Raw genomic sequence first — 22,888 nt, forward strand, 5'->3', positions numbered from 1 at the left:
AGCATGTACAAGCTAATGATGGACATTTCTAATTCTTCTTGCTAACTGCTATTTAGTTTGTGGTTTCATTTGAGCTACGTATATGGAGTATATAATCCTTGTTTGCTAAAAGAATGAACCTGTAGCTTCAACATTCTAATGATCCTTGGTAATTCATATTCCCATCAGTCACATGGATATTTATTGCTGAAAAAAGGGAACCACTATTTCATAATAAAAAGGCTGTTTCCAAATTTAGGGACAATGTGATCTGTTTCATCCTTTTGTGCCTCATGAATTAGGGCTAATGCTTGCTCTGCTAGATTAGGTCTGGGTTACTACTGTTTGTCAACAACGGTCAAGAACATCCAAATTAATTGCAATACATGTATTAGTGTGCTCAGAGAGTTCTTTTCATAGAGGCCTACTTTTCTAACCAAGTATTTATAAAATTGTGAATTAAATCACATGCTAAATTGTGTCGAGCACATGCACATGTCAATACATGTGGTAATATTCTGTGTAACTCCATAGATGCACATGCTATTATAATTGCAGGGTGCATATATGATTTGCTTCTGGCTTTCATTGAACGGTACAAGTATGTAACTTATGCATGTTCAACAGAACAAAACATGGAATATGCTGCCGGTATTTATACAAGCAGATCAGTTACACCTTGTAATTGCAACAATAATAGCTTTGTGATTGCTTGTTATTGCACTATGGCATTGTTAAATTAGTTATTTTATTTGTGCTTAGTTTCTAAATTTATATTTCCGGCAGCTGTTGGGTGGCACTTCAGATGTGCTGTTGTGCTTTTGTCACGGTAGCTCATAGCACGGTTGAATGTGTCTGAATGTGATTGTGGTTTGGGGATGTGCATTATTCACCACTGATATGCATTATTCTACTATGACTGTGACTGTGAATCTTTGGTTAGTCGTCACGAACTAGCCCCGATTTATTCCGTCCTTGGTTTGTCTCTGCCTGAAGATGAACGCCTCTAACAGAAGGTATTACTTGGTTTGCCCTGGTCAGAGCTAGAGGTAGCATTTGTGATTTGTGAAGGTATTACTTGCTTAGCAGAGTGGACAGTTGATAGCCGTTGGCTTCATGTTCTGGTAACCTAGTTTCCATTTAGCTGTTTTTTCAGCTTCGCAATGGCCAATTTTCTTTTCTGTAAGTTGTCCCAAACTCAAAGGGTTGTATAATTGTATTGCCGTGTTAAGGGGGTTGTCGTCGACTCATGTAACATATGAGAGACAATTATGAGAGAACGAGCATACATGTGTTTGCCGATCAGAATACGATCCCAAAAGCTAGTCACAGTCTCACAGTCCCTGGATAGATTAATTGGCTCGCCACACCGACGAATGACGAGGCAACAGCAGTGTCACATCTTGACTTGGAGCAGAGTCCTTAACAAATGATCCATCCCAGCATAGGCTACACTGACACACGAATTAATCGCACTCACTTAAGTCAGCGAGGCGCTCGTGGCCTCGAGGCAGTAGCTATCCAGGACGGGTACGATGAGCCGATGATTGCCTCGTGGCACACTAACAATTGAATTGCAGGTCAAAAGTGGCATATTGATATGATCTCGCCACTAACCCCAATGGGCTTTGACCTGTGTGAATCGCTAAAGCATCTGAGGAAAAAAAAAAAGATCTATCGGATTCGAGCTCTTTCCGCCAGATATATGTGCCGAACCCCAGGGTCTTTTTCACTAGCTGAGGAACACTTTCGGTGGAGATGGCCACCCGGATCTTATAGTAAGTGTAGCTACTAGACCTTGCAGCTTCTTCGTAGGTAGCGTACACTTTCGCCATGGTGTCTATATAGCTCAGCAGTGAGCGAAGCATTCTTGTTGGGGTCAACACTTTTTTAGTTTTAGCCTGTAATATAAGCTTAGATTCGGCCGGCCACTTTTCGATCCAACTATGATGTGCAGATCTTGGCACTGAATTGTTATTGTAAGAAATAGATTAGACAGAGTGCTTGCCATTCAGGTGAGCATATGGTTACACGAGGACAAACATTCTTCCCCCAGGAAGTCACAAATCTCAAAAGGTTTTTGACGGGTGAATGCTTCTTTCTTTTTTCTTAAACGCAATCCACATTTTTTTTTCTTCTTTTGATTAGCGATACTATTTGTGCTTAAGATATTTACCATGCAAAATGGCTTCGTAACATGGGAGAGAGAGAATGTCTGCACTGAAGTTAAGGATTATTTGGAGAGCTTAAAATTCTGATAAGCAACTGATTAGTAGCCAACTTTTGACAATCTAGAAAAGCTGGGTTTTCTAGTTTTTGACTTCAAGTTCATTTTCTAGATTCTACAAATACAGTTTCTCAGAATCTGGACCAAAAGCTGGACTGTTTTGGATAGTTTTTGATTCTGATAGAAGTTGCAACAGCCAGAAGCTCTCCCAAACAGGCCCTTACTATCCAGTGTCATTGCATAGTACTTTGATAGTTGATGGATAGGCTCCGAAAAAACAACTGCGAGAAGAGTGTTGCTTGCACAATATGATCCATATACAATGGCTCTGCCCATCAGGTTATTTTCCAACCAATGGCTCCCGTCCCTTCGTCACCCCCTGAGATCACTTTCTTGGTTGAGGTGGTGGCTTTGATCTGACATGTTAGCATAAGGTCACTCGCCACACCACCATTGTAAATGCCCTTAAGCAGCCTATCTAGCGATTCCATAATGGTGAGTCAGTGACAGAGCAAACCATGATTTGAGAGAAGGAGCACATTTGGAATGCCATGATATCTTGGTTTTATACAGGGTTCAAAATTTAGGTGAAGTATCTCAAATTTCCAACTGTTTTATATACAAAACAATTTATTCGATATACGTTTTTTTCTCTCTTCGAAGAGAACAAAATACTTGCATGAATATAGTTTAGGTCCATACATCCATACCCTTTTTACATGGGCACACAATCCATGCTTCTCCCCACAGCCCAACTGTTAGCTAGAAGAAGAGATTACATGACATGAGCAAACCATCGATTCTATTCTTCCGTAGTGCTACCAGGATCATTGCTGTCTGAAAACTGAAAAGCCATAACGAAAAATTCCATAGTGCTCACGACCAAGACGTGTGCCACTAAAAACTAACGAGTACACGAGCAGAACGTGTGTGTGCCTCTCGAGTCACGAGCTGCTGTACACCAGGTATACAGATGGGGGAGGAGGAGAGTACGAGACTACCGGATGTAAACCAGAAAAAATCCGTAAAAAAGTCCTCCAAAATACTACTCCTCCTACTGCTGCTGCTGCTGCAAAAGCGAAAGAGGATTAGCTGAAACCGGGCAAAAGGGAGGGCGTTTGCCACCTATTTCACCACACGGCCGCGGCGTTTTGTGTGGCCTTCGTCTCGTGTTATCTCTTCTCTTCTTCCCACCCCCTCTCTCTCTCTCCTTCTCCTCCCTTCCGCCTTCATCATCGGCGGCAAACCCCTTCTTACATCCACTTCCCCCACCGAATTCGCGCGCGCGCGCCCCGTGGCTGCGGCGGAGGGGAAGGTGAGGACGGCGGCGGGCACGGCCACGGCCTCCGAGCCGCCGATGAGATTGCGCGCCACCGCGACATGCAACCCCCGACGGGCGCCGTGTCAGGTGATGATCCCCTCCCCTCGCCTCCCCTCCACCCCGTCATCTCGGCTTGCTCCCCCCGCGCGATTCGGTCCGCGGCTGCTGATGATGATGCGTCGCCCGCGGCGGATGGATTAGGGATTGGGGGAATTGATGGGGGAGCCCTGATGATGGTTTTGTTTGTTTGTTTGGTGGTGGTCGCGGCGTGCAGGGTCGTCGTCGTCGTCGCTGGAGTGCGTGAGCTCGTGCAGGGCGTCGTGGAGGGGCGGAGGGAGGCCGTACGAATGCAGCGTTCTCTCGTGCGCCTGGAACGCGCCGCGGGCGCTCACGGGGGCGCTCGCCAGCACCACCGCGCAGTGCTCCTCCTGCAGCCACGCCGAGGCTGGGGCAGGGTGGAGGCGGCGGGGCCGGTCGCGGCGGAGTAACAATTCGGTGCGTTGCTGCCTGCATAATTGATTCTGTCATTTACACGTAATGTTGATTGGGATTCGCCATTTTGGCTTACTTTAGAGTTAACGGAATGGAAAAATGGAGGTGCTTACTAGTGTTTTATTCAATTTCGTAGCATCAGGTCCCTGAGCATCACTGAAACTGAACGATCTCATGACTAAAGCCAATATATCATACATGTTTTGTAGTACAAGTCAAGTTGGTCAATCTGGCTATCAGGTCATACTGAAGTTAGTTCACTTAGGGGAAAAAGGCTTCCATCTATCTCATTTCATTATTGCATATATGCTTTGGCTATAAACACTACAAGTAGCAAGTCCTGCTGATTCTCTTCAAGTTTGGCTTGTACATAGACATAGGTAATGGTTTTCTGTAGATTTTGTAACTGTTATTTGATGCCATCGGAACATATTTCCTTATTAGAAAATAAATGGATAGTGGTTTTATACTTATATATTTTCCTTGTTAAGACCTTTTATTTAGAAGTTATGGAAATTTGTGATGAAGCCTTAACCATATGAAGTTTAGTTCACCCATGGTTCCTTCATCTATTAATTTAATTCTTCCCAAAGTACAGGATTGGCACCATTTGTTCCCTGGTTAATGATTCAGTTACTCGGCTTTCTCCTTGATATTTTTTACGGCTGCAACAGGTTGCTAGTACATGAAACAAAGAAGTCTAGGGGCAACATTGGTACTGTGCTAGAGATCGTGAACAGTAAAGCTGTGTATTGACAACGGAATGTGGATTTGGTTTGGTCCATCTTCTTTAGGAACTAGGATGCTAGGGAAGAAGCAGGGTCAATTTGGCGTTTGGCAACAAACATTATACCAATTGGGCCATAATTTGGAATCTTTTCACTTCTCCTGAACTGACAGCTAGGGAGTCATCTTGAGCTAGCATGTTGTGAGCCTGTAAATTAACTTGACTATGCAATGCCTTGTTTGTTCCTTTATTCTGTGCTCCTTGTAGGAGTCTGACCATAATCTAATAGATAAAAATTATATATACAAAAAAAAAAGGTGAGCGTGCATGTTTAGGATAGAATTGTTTGGTACACTCATTTGTGGCTTGGATGCGATGCAAATGCGTTGAAATATATTATAGACATTTCTATGTATATCTTTATTGTAGCGAGTATAGGCTGTTTTTAGCAAGATTTTGATGGCGATCTAGTGGAAATGTGGAATGACATCTGCTAAAATTTCCATGACTTAGGTTTAGCTTATATCATAACTATTTTCCGAATGCCATCAGAAGGATTGTCTTCACCTAACAATCACCATTCTTCCATATTTATCTCAGCTTTGTTTCCTGTTAATACTGAGCACTCAGTATGTACATGAACTACCCTCATGCCAAATAGAATGGTTTTCCCAAACCATTTAGGTTTCATTTGGTTGGAAGTTGTAATGTATCACACTGGTTTTGTGACAAAGAATTGAGTGTAATGTACGTGGGTTACATCAGACTTTGTGTTCTCTTGGAGTTCTCCTGCTGTCCTACTTTTATTCTTAATTCATGCATCAGGATTAGAGTTTTCCAACCAAATAACAGGTAACGTCTTAATTGTGCACTCAATCATGATCTAGAGGAGAAGTTGCAAACCAAATGCCCTGGTTTAAGTGCTAGTAAATACTTTCCACTTTTTCCTTTATGGTCGCTTATTGACCATGAGTCATTGAAAACATGTTTGGCCTTTAATGTAAGGGGGATTTAACCATAGTCACCTGTTTCTGATCTACTTGGCTCAAACCGATGGGGTCAAACCTTGGAAAATATCTTATAACAAAATACTACTACCTCCGTTTCAGGTTATAGGATGTTTTGACTTTGGTCAAAGTCAAACTGCTTCAAGTTTGACAAAGTTTATAGAAAAAAATAATAACATTTTGAACCCAAGACAAATTTATTACTATGAAAATATATTCAATTATTGATTTAATGAAACTAATTTGATATTATAAATATTACTATATTTGTCTATAAACTTAGTCAAACTTAAAGTAGATTGACTTTAACCAAAGTCAAAACGTCTTATAACCTGAAAACGGAGGGAGTACTAACAAATTACAATTCTAAGTCTGTTATGAATACAGTCAAATGCCATATTGTGTCAAATGTGACATCATTAGTTTTACAAATTTGTAAGGCATCATACCATCTTACTTTTTTAATGGTTGCTGTCACGTTCGTTATCTACATATGAAACAATAATTCTTTGCAATGTCTTAATACTATCAACTTATTTTTCCAGTTACTGCACATAACCTGGGCAGAAGGCATCAACAGGGGGAAGTTTGGTTATGGTTCATCAGCCCATTCTTTTCCCACTGGAAATTTTTTCAAATCTTGGTCAACTTCCGTGGACCCAACATGGAGAGTTTTCTGCTATTCATCATCTGAATCGTTCAATCATATTTCTCCAGAAACTTTGTGGGAGGTTTGTCACTGAATTGCACAATTAAACTTTTTTGCTCGTTTTTGGTACATAATTCAGTTTTGTTAAAATTAAATATAAGAGTTAAAGCATTTTTAAAGGATTTATGATTAATCATTTGTGGGTTTGATCCGTGAAACTTCCATAAAGAAGTCAATAATCATTTTGTGTCTGGTAGTATAGTACTACAATCACCTTCTTCTTAATGTTGTAAACACACTTCATAATTAACTAGAACATACGGCAATGAAACTCAATTCAGATTTGGAAGATGCGGAAGTCTCCAGGTTAAGCACAATTTCCAATAGTGCTGCCATGGTGCATTTTCAAAATGAAACCATTAGTTGTGACTTGTTAGCATAATTTTTGTGCCTAGTATGAAATTTTAAATGTACTATTCAAGTATACTGCCCTCAAATGCAACTCATGGTTGATGTTCGTTTGAAGAAAGAGGCAATTTTGTTTGTGGCGCTTTTAAAATTTATGCGATTGCATGACAGGATCTCAAGCCAGCTATCTCGTACCTTCAACCTGAAGAATTGAACTTTGTACACGATGCTCTGAAGGTAATTGAAGTGCAATAACATTCTTCCACGTGGTTTGTGGACAATATTCTATACTTCTTTTATTATTCCTGGGTAGTGCATGCACCAGGAGGTTGTATCATGTACCTGATTGACTCTTGCAGTTGGCATATGAGGCACATAATGGGCAGAAACGCCGAAGTGGGGAACCTTTCATTATTCATCCTGTTGAAGTTGCTCGTATCCTTGGGGAGCATGTGAGTAATATATCGTTACCACTACGGTGATGACTTTCTGCCCATATAAACATAATTAAGTTAAATTTTCTGTCGTTCCATCTTCTGTGGACATATTTAGGAACTTGACTGGGAATCAATAGCTGCTGGTTTATTGCATGACACTGTTGAAGATACAGACATGGTTACTTTTGAAAGAATAGAAAATGAGTTTGGTGTAACCGTACGCCGTATTGTTGAAGGGGAGACAAAGGTACATTTTTTCACATTTTATATTTTGCACATGGCTGCAGTGCATGTTTATATTTGGTATATTTCTGCAAAATGTTTGTGATCCAGGTAGAGGGATTTTAATGCTATAACAGACCTATTTCATTTCAAATGCAGGTATCTAAGCTAGGAAAACTTCAGTGCAAAAATGAGGGTAATTCAAAACAGGACGTCAAGGCTGAAGATTTAAGACAGATGTTTCTTGCCATGACAGAAGAGGTTTTTTCTTTTTTTGTTTCGTCATGTAGACTGTTATTTATCGAGAGCTATTTGAACACCCTACTAGGTTCCATGAAAATTTAAATAAAAATTGTAGGTTCGTGTAATCATTGTGAAACTGGCAGACAGGCTGCATAATATGCGTACACTCACACATATGCCTCAGCACAAGCAGGTAAACTCTTGTTCCACTGAAAATAATATCTGTCCGTAACTTAGTTTCTATTTTTATTGTAAGCACTCTCTTTGCAGTATGCCATTGCCATGGAGACACTGCAGGTTTTTGCACCCCTAGCTAAACTTCTCGGGATGTATCGAATAAAGGTATCTGATGATAAATCATCTTGAAATATAACTGTTATTTCTGTTTATTGTATAGACTAACTTCATTACTGCAGTGCTTTTATGTTATTGCTGTGTTTGCTTACAAACATTTTGTACTACCATGCTGTTGTGTTTTTTCCAATAAAATTTATACTTCTTTTTTAATGATAATTGTTTTCGTGTTTGCTTTTTTGATTTTAAAAACCTGTATTTCTGCTATAATTTGACCAGTAGACTTGTTTGTCCTGAACTTATTAGTAATATTAAGAAACAAGTCCATTTTATCCTTAAATATTGCTCAAGTTCAGAAATCTATGCTAAAATTTGGTATTTCACAACCGTGCAAAAACAACCTCCCTTGCTTAATTCACCAATTTTTCGTTGACTTGGTTTTCTGATTGCCAACTTTATGCTGATGTGGCATACGAATCAGTAACAGCATAAAGTGATTCAGTTGTACAGATTGAAATATTCAGATTTGTTGTTGTTGATTTGGATGCAATGTCATCAATTACACCTCCCTCGGATATTTTAGAAGTCAACTTTTCACCTCAGAATGAGACATCCAAGCCCCAAAACAGTTAAAATCTAACCATCGTTTTATCCACTTTATGGTTTTAATGGTGGTTTTGGAGAGTTAAAAGAACATAATGTACTTCCAAAGTTCAGGGGCCAAAGAAATCAATTCCCCTTAATCTTATGACTGTACGAGATATTTTCATAGTAGTATTTTGTAGTTCAAGGACCAAAGGAAAAAAAATCCCTTTATCTTATGAATAGAAGGGGTGGTTTCATACTGGTGTTTTCTGTCAGTCTTAGAAAGGTCTCCTCTGTAGTTCGTTGCATTGTGAGAATGTCGATGTGTTTCTTATGAAGCTTATCATAGCTTCTGGTACTTTGCCTGGGTCCATTTGACCAGTTGCTCTTATTCTTGTAGTCTGAGCTAGAATATCTGTCCTTCATGTACATGAATCCTGGTGATTTCGCTGAACTAAAGAAAAGAGTTGAGGACCTCTACAAGGCCCATGAACAAGAATTGGAAGAGGTACTTTGTTTTTGCTATTGCACTTTGATTTGCATTCTACTCTGAATGAGATTCATTATAATTTTTGAATTACAGGCAAATCAAATCTTAGGGGAAAAGATTGCTGAGGATCAATTTCTTGATCTTGTTAGTGTTGAAACACAAGTGCGTTCAGTCTGCAAAGAACTCTACAGGTAGAGCACACATGATGTCTTATTAATTAAAAATAAGTATTATCTTGAACCTTCACTTCCACTTTAATACTACCCCTGCCTAGTGATATACTGTTGGTATAAACTTGGTTTAGCTTATTTGTTTACACTACTTACAAATGCAATTCATATTAGAGCACAATGAATTTCCTCACAAATTTCTTTAGTTATATCTTTGTAAAAAAGTGGATATTTGTTTTCACTACTTTGTCAATTTGCTTACACAACATCATTAAATATTGTGGTACAGTTACAGACTGATTGACGTTTTCTGCTGCAAAATCCTTTTTTTCTTCTCATTCACATTTTGCACCTAAAAAGGTGATCAACAATTATTTTTGCATTATTCATTACCAAGTTTGAAATAGGTGGCAAAAGTGTTTTCTTAGGCAGATTATTTATCATTTGGTCATATTGCAGCATTTATAAAACTGCGCTGAAGTCCAAGAGTTCAATAAATGAGATAAATCAGGTTGCACAGGTATGATTTTCCTATGTCAGATAAGTTGCCTAGCTTTATCATTTTAACGAATAACTTATTCTCTGAAAAGTATTGTGTTTCTATATTATTCAGCTGCGGATCATCATAAAGCCAAAATCCTGCAATGGTGTGGGGCCATTGTGCACTGCACAACAGGTATAACATTACAAGTGTAACATACCATCTTTTCTGTATGAAATTAAAATTTACTAATGTGCAAATATGCTCAATCCACTGATGCGCAAGCATTCAATTCATTTCAGATCTGCTACCATGTCCTTGGTCTTGTTCATGGTATCTGGACACCTATACCTCAAGCTGTGAGTTATCTGCTTTCCTTATTCATTATAATTTTTACCTCTTTTGATTTTGCCATTTCTAAAAGCCAGCTGTATAGGTGAAAGATTACATTGCAACCCCAAAGCCTAATGGATACCAAAGTCTACACACGACAGTGATACCATTTCTGAATGAGAGTATGTTCCATTTGGAAGTTCAGGTAATGTTGGCTTAGCTGCCTGCCATTTAGCTAAATTCATACTACAAACTCTCAAGCATGTGCTCATTCTAATGCAAGTTTCACTTTATGTTCCTACTGTATTGCAGATAAGAACAGAGGATATGGATCTCATAGCAGAAAGAGGCATTGCTGCGCACTACAGTGGAAGAGGGGTTGTTTCAGGGCCTGTTCGTCCTGGAATATCAAGTGGAAGGAATTCAAATGGGAAAGTGATATGTCTGAACAATACAGGCTTTGCTCTGAGGGTATATAATGATGTCAAAGCTTATTGCACTTCATATTAAGTACCCCCTCTGTTCTAAAAAAATAAGGCGTCCTTGTTTTCAGGAAAAATCAACATTTGAAAACTTTGACTGATAATTGATCTAAAATATTTTTTTGGTGTCATGTATGTAGTACCACTAGATTTGTATCTGAAAATATTTTCATATCATGTTAATTTCAAAGTACCCCAGTTAATAATATATTACTACCCCTGTCCTAAAATGTATGACACCGTTGACTTTTCGCATAATGTTTGACCATTCGTCTTAAAATTTTAGTGTAAATATGAAAAAGTATAAGTTAATATTATTTTGATGATAAAGCAAGTGACAACAAAATAAATGATATTTATATCTTTTTTGAATAAGACGAATGGTTAAACATTATGTAAAAGGTCAACGGCGTCATATATTCTGGGATGGATTATAAAAGAAATCAATGGTGAAAGTATAATGTTGGGATGCTGTGAAATAAGTTAGTACGCTTTATATTTTAGAACGGAGGAGTATTTATTATCACATTTCCTTAAGAAAGAACTCCAAAGACTTCTCATCTTTGATAGATTGGTTGGCTCAATGCAATCCGTGAATGGCAAGAAGAGTTTGTTGGTAACATGAGTTCTAGGGAATTTGTTGATACTATCACCCGAGATCTTCTGGGAAGCCGTGTCTTTGTGTTTACACCAAAAGGCGAGGTGAGGTGCTGACTTGGAGGACATTTCTTCCATTTGAGTTGAGCGATTGGTTTGAATATAGTTTTCATTGGCAGATTAAAAACTTGCCTAAGGGGGCCACTGTGGTTGATTATGCTTACCTGATTCACACGGAAATTGGGAACAAAATGGTAGCTGCAAAGGTTAGTTATGGATAATAGCATTATGATCATCATTGTATTTGTGTGCTCATGTTCTTCCTTTCAGGTGAATGGCAATCTAGTTTCACCAATCCATGTACTTGCAAATGCTGAAGTTGTGGAGATTATAATTTATGATGTAAGTACTCATTTCATATATTGCATGATTTATTTCTGTTTTATATCTTTGTGTCAATTTGTAACTTTCAAGATATGTTTATTGATTGAGCCATCTCTCGACATTGATGCACATGCCCACAACATACAAGTTGCAACTTTGATTGCCCTTTTTTTGTGTGTATATGGGTGATAACCTCCGTCCCAAAATTTTAGGGATCCTGGCATTCAAAATTTGTCCAAAAATAGTAGGGATTCTAGAGTACTACTCCCTGCTAACCACCTCATTTAATTTTCACCCAATCTTACCCCCAACCACCCTCGCACTACCCACAGACCCCTCAATAAGAGGCATCATAGTCTTTTCCCTTTAACCTTAATCTCTCCAAAAAAATCTTAAGATCCCTTATATTTTGGAACTGAGGGAGCAACTTACACGCCAGTAGGTCTGAAATTTTATTCCAGCATATAACCATCCGACCATGTGGTCTGTAGCATCATATATCTTTTTTCATTTGCAAATGTACTCCCTCCATTTCATATTATAAGTCATTTGATTTTTTTTCTTAGTCAAAGTTCTTTAGGTTTGCCTAAGTTTATAGAGAAAGCTAGCAACATCTACAGCACTAAATTAATTTCATTAAATTTAGCATGAAATATATTTTAATAATATGTTTGTTTTATATTGAAAATGTTACTATGTTTTTCTACAAACTTAAAGAAGTTTGACTAAGAAAAAAGTTAAAAAGACTTGTAATAAGAAACAGATGGAGTACGATTCAGCTTGCTACAGACAAATTCATAGCAGTATGATAACCCCCTTGGGGGCCAGGCTCCTGGCCCATACAAAGGAGCCCTAAAAGGGACAGCAGCATGACAGCTCACATTGTCCCTGAATCAATTGAAAGACCAAAGGTGCATTTCCAGTTCATACCGTGGGATCAGCCCTTCATAGTTCCTAATTTCACACTTGAAAGTTACAACATAATTCTGAGGGAAATAGATGGAAGTAGATGTGATGTCTCTGTGAGGCCATTTGCGATTTTTCTCAGTTTAAGGCATACTGTTACTCTTGCTAGTGCCTTTTATCCATCAAGAGGATTCTAGAGAACTATTCCATTGGCATTGCTTATATTATACCTGTGACATCCATTTAAACTCATCTGCCTTTTCTTGTTTCAGAAATTATCTGCTAAATATGCATTCCAGCGTCACCAGCAGTGGCTTCAACATGCGAAAACTCGCAGTGCAAGACACAAAATTATGAAAGTAAGTCTAAAAGGATTTCTTACATTATTAGATGGTTCTGGCAACTAACCGTTTGCCTTTCTCCAGTTCTTGCGGGAGCAAGCCGCTCTTTCTGCTGCTGAAATAACTGCCGACGCCGTTAATAACTTTGTCGCCGATCTTGAAGATGAAAGTGACTATGAGCAGTCGATTCCAAGCTCTGAAAATAGGGACTATACATTCAACTGGCAGAAGATATTGAATTCTGACAAACTATCCTTTGGAAACAAGAAGAGCGACTGCTTTTTACCTGTTAAAAATGTCTCTGTGCCAAAGGTTAATGGGAAGCACAACAAAACTGTCAAAGAACTGGGCATCAAAATTAATGGTTCAACATTTCGTGGTGATAGCTTCACTGATTTTATTCACCCTGGTGTTTCCAGCAGTAAAGAAGTTCTCCCTAGTGTGGATAACTGGAAAGCTGGTAAAATTTGTGCGTGGCACAATACAGAAGGCAGCTCTATCCAATGGCTCTGCATAGTGTGTGTTGATCGAAAAGGTTTCACTCCTGCCATCTAATTGTTGCACAAAGCTGAAAATATTTTATTAGCTTTACCTCTATAATTTATTAGTTTTAACTAATAAGACGTTGCAAACATGTCCACATTTTGTTCCTTTCTGCACAACTATTTACATCTAATTTATTTTTGGGTTATGTTGTTTTGACCTTTACCTGCAAATATTAATATAATCACTTCAAATGGCTTTCAATATTCATCATAGGTATGGTTGCGGAAGTTTCATCAGCTCTAACAGCGTGTGGAATCACCATATGCTCGTGTGTGGTAAATGGACCAACTTGCCTCAATAATTTAGTATCATCCTTTTTTATGTGATAATCAATGCAACATTGCATCATTTACCCTATTAAGTTCCCATCTTGAATTTGTCAGCCACCTCTTTGTACTGTTTGTGTTTGATCATTTCTGCTATAATTCTTAGGCGGAGCGAGATAAGAGAAGGGGAATAGGTGTGATGTTGTTCCACTTTGAGGGGGCATATGAGAATGTGGTGTGCTTCCTTAACTGATCTGTATTCCTGTTCTAATTGTTGCATTGGGCACTGTACCTAAATAGAAAATTGCAATTGCAGGTCAGTGCATGCTCCGGTGTTGATATGATTCTTGGGGTTCTTGGTTGGTCCGTTGGATGCAGCTGTAATCCTTTGGGTGTTCTTGAATGCTAGCGGACAACAGGCATCACGCTGCATCAGTTCACCATCTCCAGCAAAAAGGAGAGACAATTTTGAAGCACCAAGAAATCAGTCCGCTCAATGGTTCAGGAGCAGTCCGATCTTGGTTGATGATGCTGTGCAACCCATAACTTGTCCTTCAAAGAAGGTAGAGTGAGGGTAGAGCAGGCTGGAGCCGGATATTCTGGTTCGTTTGGAAGCGAGAGGAGTGTACATAGCTGAGCAAGCTACTTGTGAACTGTTAGTCCAGGGATTGGTTGGGTTATAGTATTATACAAAAGCCTCCATGAATGACCAACAATGGCAGCTTCTCTCTTCTATTTTTTTTGTTTGCCATTCGTACACTAGTTATGTATGACATGTGCAGCTAGAATTTTGATCTGATGGGATACCAATGCCCCAAATTTTGCCCGTATTCGTTATTTCACTCGGTGATTATGACTATGCTGTAGCTTCGATTTTTCAATGGTATAAGTTTTCTTTTCTTACTTTGGGGCCTAATGAAATGCGTTGGCTTAAGAACATCTAACTGGCAGATAAATAATTCAGCGAAGAGTCCTCTGTTTTGCAGAGGTAAAAAAACAGACGCAGTCCATACTGTACAGTTACTGAAACAAGAGAATGGCTCGTTTGCTACAGTTAACTTACATGAAATGCACCTGGATTGCGACTGATTTAGAATGTGGACAATGTGGACCAAGCCAAGCCATTTTCTCACGTCTTACCGAGACGAATCGCTCGTGCCAAGGACTCATTGACCCTTGATTCAGTTGAGAAATGGGAGATATTTCTGTTTGGCGTTTGATAAAATAGTCTGTTGCCCGGCGAAAAATAAAATATCTGTTAATCGACATAGTGAGAACATTGATGTGTTTATTCAACTATAACGCACTCTAATAAGCGAAAACTACGTGTTTCGATCTTGTTTCATGTGCTAGCGTGTGTGAGCCACTCTTCAGCTTTGGTGGCGTCGCAGGAATACGCAGTTGAGGTCCTTGTCAGATACAGAGTCTAATTCAATCACAAAGGTCAGTACTTTCCCTTTGGTTAATGTTGAGGTTTTGGGTCTCTTGACTATATACTAGTATGTAAATATGTATAGTCAAGCTTTAAATAGGTGCACCTAACCACGTCGACGACGAATGTTTGTTTGATATTGGCTTGTCTTGTTGCCTTACATGTCACTGCTGAGATAACGTGAAGAGCACAAAAGCAAGGGTTTTCCCTTTCACTAGATGCGAGTATATGTACAATGGCGTCAAGTGTGTTAACAAGCTTCTTCGTTAAAAAAATGGGAAGTGTGTTAACATTGGCATGAATATTGCTGCTGTAGTGCTGTCATTCTCTAGTGGTCTAGTTGCAGGGAGAGTGATGGCAAAGTTTGTGTTGTTCTCCTCCTCCCCTCTTATGTTCTTCTTTTGATCAACACCTGATAGGCGACCAAAGAATCGTAGACGAGAATGACACTACGAGAGAGAGATACATATGCTTAAGTTGCTGAAAGCTTTACACATCGAGAAATGGGGAATGAACCTAAGTCTCTGTCGCCTTTCAAATTGTGTGTCTCATAGGTTGACACGAGAGCAAATAAATAAATAAATGCACCCTGCATGAGGGCATGCGCATCAGACATACTACCTCGTTCTAAAATACTTATTGTTTTAAGTTATTTTTTAATATTTAGTTATTTGTTTTATTTAAAATTTATGGATTATTATTTATTTTGTTTGTGACTTGCTTTATTATATGACTTATCTTTTTTATATTTATACTAATTTTTTAAATAAGAAGAATGGTCAAATGTTATAAGAAAAAAAAAGTTAAAACGACCACTAATTTGAGACGGAGGTAGTATATTCTAGCTAGCTGTTTATGGATTTATGACATTTTGGACATGTTCCTGAAACCAAAAAGAAGATGTGTTTCAAATATAAAAGTTCGGTTACACTATAAGGCATGTGCTTATTTTTCTTTCTGAACAGACTGAAAGGGAGTGCTTTTAATTTTAGATCATCACCAATGAATGCAAGGTTTAGCAAACCACCTAGCATTAGGGGCGGAGTATTCAGATCCTCCTAAATCATCATGCAAATTTTGAAATACTAGCTAAATGCTCATGCTTTGCTAAAAAAAAGAACATATATTAATGTGTTACCCCTTTTTACTATAAGGAACATTTATCTTACTCTAATTTTTTATGTGGCCGTCCATTTGGATTTTATTTTTTAATATTAAAAAGTTAAGGGGTTAAAATGTAGAATTTACAATGAGAGTACGTAGGTGGGGTGGGGTGACGGATTCACTACTACTACCACCATTGTTTTTTAAAGAAGTATAAAAATAAACAACTCATTAGTTAGCCCTATCCTAGTTCTATTCTTTGGTAATTTCTGGTTCCATAACTGCCTATCATCAACCATTTTCTGTGTTTGAGCTGAAAACTTTGCATGCTTCTATTCTTTATGGTCTCTTTTGTTTGCTCTACTAGCTATAGATAGATCAATATTGATTAACCATTCGACTATAAAAGGAACTTAATTATATGTAAGTCTAGGAATTAATGTTCCTCTAGTTTATGCTAACACTACTGTGATCGTCCCTGCAGGTTCCAAAAATAGGTAAACAGTAGAATCTCCAGTAATTCGTTTTGGCTGCACGTCTCCATCATCAACGACCGGCACCTACTCGTCACACTGACACACACTTGCATCTATAAACAACGGCCATGTATCAAACTATGGGCTTCTGGATTCAGTGTTTTGGAAGTATTAATTACTCGAGTGAATTGACAAGTACTGTCTCGTTAGATGACCACTTTGTGTTTATCAAGGTAATGCCCAATTGGATCGTTTACTTTTGATGTGTTTCACTTTTTTTTCTTCTTATTGTTACCAACTTTTGTCTTATAATATTATCAATGTGCATGCGTATTTCGATATAGTATGTTCTACTCTGACTCTGGTCTTGGTCTTTAGCTCTCCCTTGCGTTTGGCTTTTGGGCACACCATGCATCTCGATCATCTCGTCAAGTTCCTCACAAACGAAGAATTAAAGTATGTTGCAATTTGGTCCGAGTGTCATTAGCATTATATACAAGTCTTCAAATATATATAAGTCGTATTTTATTTCGATAGAATAATATTTTTACAAACAATTACTTTTCTAATATAACTTATGTGATACAAAAGCATAAACATAACTTTCGAATATGAATCAAATAATCTTGATCTCATATCATCAAATTATATCCTAATAGAATATTTTCAATCAAAATTTTATCACAATAAAATAAAATATATATTATAATTTAAAATAGAGGACAAGCTAGTACTCTACCAGCACTTATCGGTTGGCCTAATATATAGTACTCCCTCCGTTTCATATTACAAGACTTTCTAATATTGTCTACATTTATATATATATATATATATATATATATATATATATATATATATATATATATATATATATATATATATATATATATATATGTCTAGATTCATTAACATATATATGAATATGGACAATACTAGAAAGTCTTATAATATGAAACGAATGAGGTATTAATTAAATATAGGATGTACTTCTTATTAAAAAAATTATACATGGTAAAACTTTTATATATGTATCATTGGCGATTAAGAAGTCAATGCGCACTTAAAAAATAAACTTTGATAAAAAAATCAAAAATCAAGTTTAAAAATATAAATTATGATAATGGCTTATCATTTAGTACATATAACAAAAGATGAGAGCTGTAAGCAATGAGTAGTCGCTTGACTTTAATTTGATCTTGATTTGATGGGGAAAATCAGTGGGCATTAACCTGTAGCATTGACGGATTGCTTTGTTATATAGAACCAAGTGCTCTAACTACTAGTTTAATTATTTGACGCCATCATCGTTCACGTGTAGATTAACTCGGTAATTGCATGTCCACACGGATTAGTTAAGTGCACGGAGTATCCCAGCTGTACGTACGTCTACAAGGGGTATAAAATGATATCGCGGACAGAGCTTGATTAAGCAACCACGCGACTGTCGTAAAACCGTGGTCTCGACGCTATACGTGAGCACTTTCACAGCCATATATAGACAAGTAATTAAGATACTAGTCACTGTTATTATTGTCAAGTTGCCACGTAAAACAAGAAAAAAATAACCATCACATTGAGTCCAGTAAGTACGTGTCCGACACGCTATGCACGGTACTCCCTCCATTCGAAAATAAATCAACTTTCATACATAAATCTAAACATAGTCTAAATTTAGATTTATGTAGAAAGATTTTTCTTTTTTTTTAAAAAAGAAGGAGTAAGAGCTACTAGTATTGTGGCGAGCCCAAGAAATACTAGTGACACTTTAGATACCTAACTAATGGGATATGATCAAACCTTAGTGTGCAGTGCATTCATGGTAGCTAGTGCTTTTCAGTGCATATATAGTATAAAATCAAAATCTTAGCAAAAATCATAAACATATAGGATCGTGTCAGTACGAATGTTGCTAAGCTAGCAAATCATTATTCTTTCCCCATTACATGAAAGCCCAAGGCCGTCTCTAGTAATTTAGAGCCTGGAACGATATCCAAATTGAGGCCATAAACTTGGGAGCCTAGGACTTAGGTAACCTTGGTATTTTGGCATTAGCAAGATGACCAGATGAACATGTGACATTGTTCGGGATTAATTCTCGAAAGTCTAAGACTTGGAACGATGACGCGATGTCTTGGCGAGACGAATAGGAGGAATTGGCGTCTCGCTTGCTCTTGTGGATCGTAGCCTCTCGGCGAAGGCAGAACAATTAGACGAAGTTCAACATGTGTAGGCGAACAATTGAACGACTTGCTGGACTCTGAAGACATGACCAAACGAAGCAGCACTACAGCAATTGGGCTTAGTAGGCTCATCTCCAATGGTCCCAGAATTTCTAGGGGGTGTGTCTAGAGCCATCGAGCGAGCCATTTTCAATCTCTCATGCATAGAACGACCAAATTAACTACGGTATTGTTAAATCAAGTTCGCCAGAAATTTTGCGGGAACTCTTGCATATTTTGCTTCACCATCCATGCTCCGATGACCCAAACACCTCTAGCTCCATGACCCCGAGGTTACTATAGAATTTGGGTTTAGGGTTCAGGTTAGGATAAGAATAGAACCATGTATTGAAGGATGTAAGGGGATGGGGAAGAGAGGGAATATCACTATGCTTAGAGGGATGGTCGTGTGAGACGATGGCCAATGGTGGACACGGGCGAGTAGTGAGATGCCAAGGCTACAAGAATGGAGAGAGATGGTGGGCCGGTGTTGGTGGAGGGACCAAAGTGATCTTGTAGTTGGGAGGCGTATTGGGCAGGACAGGGGCACCTCACCACGCTTGCTTGAGGAGGAGAGGGGGTCGGGGAGGGGGAGTCGGCACAGTTGGCACTTTATGACCAGTTGGCAAGGCCAGGTGGTGGGAAGAGTGCACGCACTAGCGTCGTGGGATTGTAGCGGGGAGGTAGGGAGGGAGGATGTTAGGGTTAGGAGAGTGCTACACGAAGTTCAAAGCAATCCAACATTTCAAAATTTAAGACTAGAAAAATAGCCCGTGCATTGCAACGGGTGAAGATTTTTTAAATAAAAATATAAAATTAATTTTTTAGAAATATAAAATTAATTTTTTAGAGATATAAAAGCCTAAACTGAAACCCTGTTCGAGAAAAAGAGTAATAGCAGAAAAAAGGATACGATAGCATGCATGGACATCCTATGTTCCCCTCTAGTCCTCCACAGCCGGCCTTGACCAAGCCATAATCTATGCACTCTCTTCCGTTGGACGAATCACATGTTCATAGTAAAGAGCACGATAAGAGAGCAGACCAGACAAGAGCAGCAAGGGAGTAGAGGCTGCAGAGCAGACCAGGCTGGACGGACGGGCGTCCCTCACCCAACCTCAAGCATGCGACAATGACACGCTTGGGGGCATGCGGTAGCTGATGGTGGAACACACAGAGCAACGGAACTGCTGAGAAACCACGGGGCACAAGAAGTCACTTCTTTCCCTTAGGCAGCGATGGCCAGATGGTAGCGTCTTGAGCGCAAAGGTCAAGGAAGGACGCCAAACATACGGATGATGTTAGAGAGGAGTTGGGGTGGGGTGCAGGGGCAGGGCCCAAGGTTGTCAATATCAGGATTTGTATCGTAGTATCGCATGATACTACGATACTACCCTAGCGAAATGATACGTGTCGCACGGCAGGACCCCATCGACGAGGTTGGCGGATAGCCACGGGGTAGCACCAGCGGCCTAACGGCGATCCCTCAGCATGCGTAGAGGTTAGAGAAGAGCAGGGGAGAGAGCCCAACAGGATGAGTCCCTCTGTGCGCCAGTGGTGAAGAGGGTGTCGTGGCGGCGGGGTCGACCGGTGCTAGGCGCTAGGCAGTGGTAGCATGGTGGGAGAGGTCAGCATGAGGAACTTAGTAAACACGATCTAAGCGGAAGAGATGAGGTGAAGAAACTGATGCCCCAGGTGGCAACCATACCGGAGCTTGCCCTATGTCGGCGACGGCCCGAGTAGTAGTGGAGGTAGATCTAGGCAGCGACCGTGGAGTAATTGATGGGCCTCAGAGCGTCGGTGAGGACGGGCTCGCGAGCGCGAGTTGGCAGCGGGCTCAGATGATGCTGGTTGGGGCCCTGAGCCTCGGAAAGCTGGACAACGGATGGAAAATCCACCGGAAGCCTTACGTATTATTTTCAACAGTAGAGATAGAGAGTATATCAGATAGAGATTTGTGAGGATGTTTTTGGTCAAATGTCGAAATAGATCGTCCCAATTAACTAACTAAACCACTGTAAACTGCGCGGCGCTCTCTTGGTGGTGGCGGGCGACAAGTCATCAAGCCGTCTCGCCTAGCCAGCCAGGCTACGACCGGCCGGTCGCGAGGAGGAAGAGGAAGCTCCCCGTCGCCTTCGACCCCCACACCCTACGCATGCAACCAAACGCACGCGAGCGCGAGCGATCGAGCTAGCCACGCGCCTCTCTCTCTCTCTTTCCTCTCGCTATCGCCGTATCTCTCTATATAAAGGCTGGATGGCGCGCATCCCCACCCCCACCTCGCTCTCCTCGTCACCGCGATCGATCGATCGCCGCCGGTTTAGATTTCCTTCCTACGCGGACCGCACCCACGCGCTAGGTTTAGCTAGCTAGTTTGCTTGCGCGCAAGCGTCGATCGAGCTAGCTAGTGAAGATAGATATGTGCGGCGGCGCCATCCCGCTGATCAGCAGCCGCGGCCCCGGCGGCAAGAGGAGCCTCTCCGCCGCCGATGAGCTCTGGCCGCCGCCGCCGCAGCACGCCAGCGACGACCCGGCCGAGCAAGGTAAATAAATACTAGTAGTAATAATACGGCTTGATTAATTACCATTAGTTTGCATATGCATGCTGAATTGCTGATTGCTCTGTGCGTGCAGCGGCGGCGGATGAGGAGGAGCAGGAGCAGCAGCCGGCGGCGAGGAGGCAGCGGCGAGGGGAGCGGAGGACGCTGTACCGGGGCATCCGGCGCAGGCCGTGGGGGAAGTGGGCGGCGGAGATCCGCGACCCGGCCAAGGGCGCCCGCGTCTGGCTCGGCACCTTCGCCACCGCCGAGGCCGCCGCGCGGGCCTACGACCGCGCCGCCCGCCGCATCCGCGGCACCAAGGCCAAGGTCAACTTCCCCAACGAGGACAACGCCTTCGCCGCCGCGCCGCCACCGTACCACCTCGCCGCCTACTACGGCGACGCCTCCTCCACCTCCTACCTCTACCCGATGGCCATGACGCCCGCCGCCGCCGGACTGAGGGAGCAGCAGCTGATGACGACGACGGCGGTGGAGTACAGCGTTAATGACGCCGTCGACGTGGCCAGCGTTTACTTCCAGCCGCCGCCGCCGGCGGTTGCTTACGAGTTCAGCGCCGTCGGCGGTGGCGCCGTCGTCGTGCCGGTGTCGGCGGTGGCGCCGGCGATGACGTACGGACAGAGCCAAGAGGTGGCGGCTCCGCTCATGTGGAATTTCGATGACATCACGGCCATGCCAATGTGATTGTGTTACCGTGGAGATTAAGGCATTTAAAGGCTTATAGATAACATAAATTTGCCATGTATGATCAATGGTTAATTCCTATTGCTCAAGGGCTTATATTAAGGGTTACCTACACGGCATGGCTAGCTTAGCTTACAATTTATGTTTCTTGCATTTCTTTCTCTTTTTTTGAGATGAGCTAGTGTGTTATACTATTTGTTCATCTTTTCTGGTAGTGGTGGATACATTTTCGCCGGCTAGGGTTGGAATTTGTAAATAGAAGATGGTCAATAATAAGATTGTTTCTGGCTACTCACTTCATGCTTTTTCACTTCATACTCCTGTCTTGTGCTTGCTTTACTCTAATTAATAGTCTAATGAGATACTTTCATGAGTTTCATCTCATGTACGTACACCCTGTAATCTTTGATCAGTGGCTAATGGAGGATTTCCCTGAATATTTTTTGTTTGCTCTCAGTTCCTTGTTGCACTGAAGACTGATCAGCCAATGTTTTTTTTTTTTCAAAATTGTCTGTTCTATCACAGGGAACTCATTCACAAGAGTACAAGACATTAGGGAAAAGCTTAATTGCCATATCTCCAACGTGATGATTGAAAAGAAGAATGTGGATGATTGGTCACGTTCGAATAGGGAGACCGTCAGGCCCGCGCAGGCGTTTGTGCAGCGGAGAGGTTGCTTGCTGCTCATGAACGCTGGGGGCTTCGGAGTTCTCTTCTTTTAGCCCCCTCATGAACCGTTCGATTGAAACCTGTGGCTAGGATCTGAAAATTCTGTGAATAGTGACAGTGTTTGTATATACTGTTTGGTAAAACTCCAACTCCTAAATT

General features: G+C 40.7%; 2 protein-coding genes across 2 annotated transcripts; both read left to right on the top strand.

Moving 5' to 3' along the window:
- Window positions 1-3,342: 3,342 nt before the first annotated feature.
- On the top strand, window positions 3,343-14,417 carry LOC127766848 (putative GTP diphosphokinase RSH1, chloroplastic). Its single transcript, XM_052292009.1, has 24 exons — window positions 3,343-3,614; window positions 3,802-4,022; window positions 6,299-6,484; window positions 6,982-7,047; window positions 7,170-7,262; window positions 7,363-7,494; window positions 7,629-7,730; window positions 7,828-7,905; window positions 7,983-8,054; window positions 8,992-9,099; window positions 9,175-9,272; window positions 9,711-9,771; window positions 9,865-9,927; window positions 10,035-10,091; window positions 10,169-10,270; window positions 10,378-10,536; window positions 11,118-11,249; window positions 11,324-11,410; window positions 11,475-11,546; window positions 12,707-12,793; window positions 12,860-13,310; window positions 13,535-13,596; window positions 13,754-13,822; window positions 13,904-14,417. The coding sequence occupies exons 1-24, from the start codon at window positions 3,587-3,589 to the stop codon at window positions 13,994-13,996; spliced, it is 2,679 nt and encodes an 892-aa protein (XP_052147969.1). The 5' UTR covers window positions 3,343-3,586; the 3' UTR covers window positions 13,997-14,417.
- Window positions 14,418-21,115: 6,698 nt separating this feature from the next.
- Window positions 21,116-22,343, top strand: LOC127768404 (ethylene-responsive transcription factor RAP2-3-like). Its single transcript, XM_052293984.1, has 2 exons — window positions 21,116-21,361; window positions 21,453-22,343. The coding sequence occupies exons 1-2, from the start codon at window positions 21,238-21,240 to the stop codon at window positions 22,058-22,060; spliced, it is 732 nt and encodes a 243-aa protein (XP_052149944.1). The 5' UTR covers window positions 21,116-21,237; the 3' UTR covers window positions 22,061-22,343.
- Window positions 22,344-22,888: the final 545 nt, after the last annotated feature.

Source organism: Oryza glaberrima, chromosome 3, assembly GCF_000147395.1.
Source record: "Oryza glaberrima chromosome 3, OglaRS2, whole genome shotgun sequence".
In the NCBI taxonomy this organism is placed as follows: Eukaryota; Viridiplantae; Streptophyta; class Magnoliopsida; order Poales; family Poaceae; genus Oryza; species Oryza glaberrima.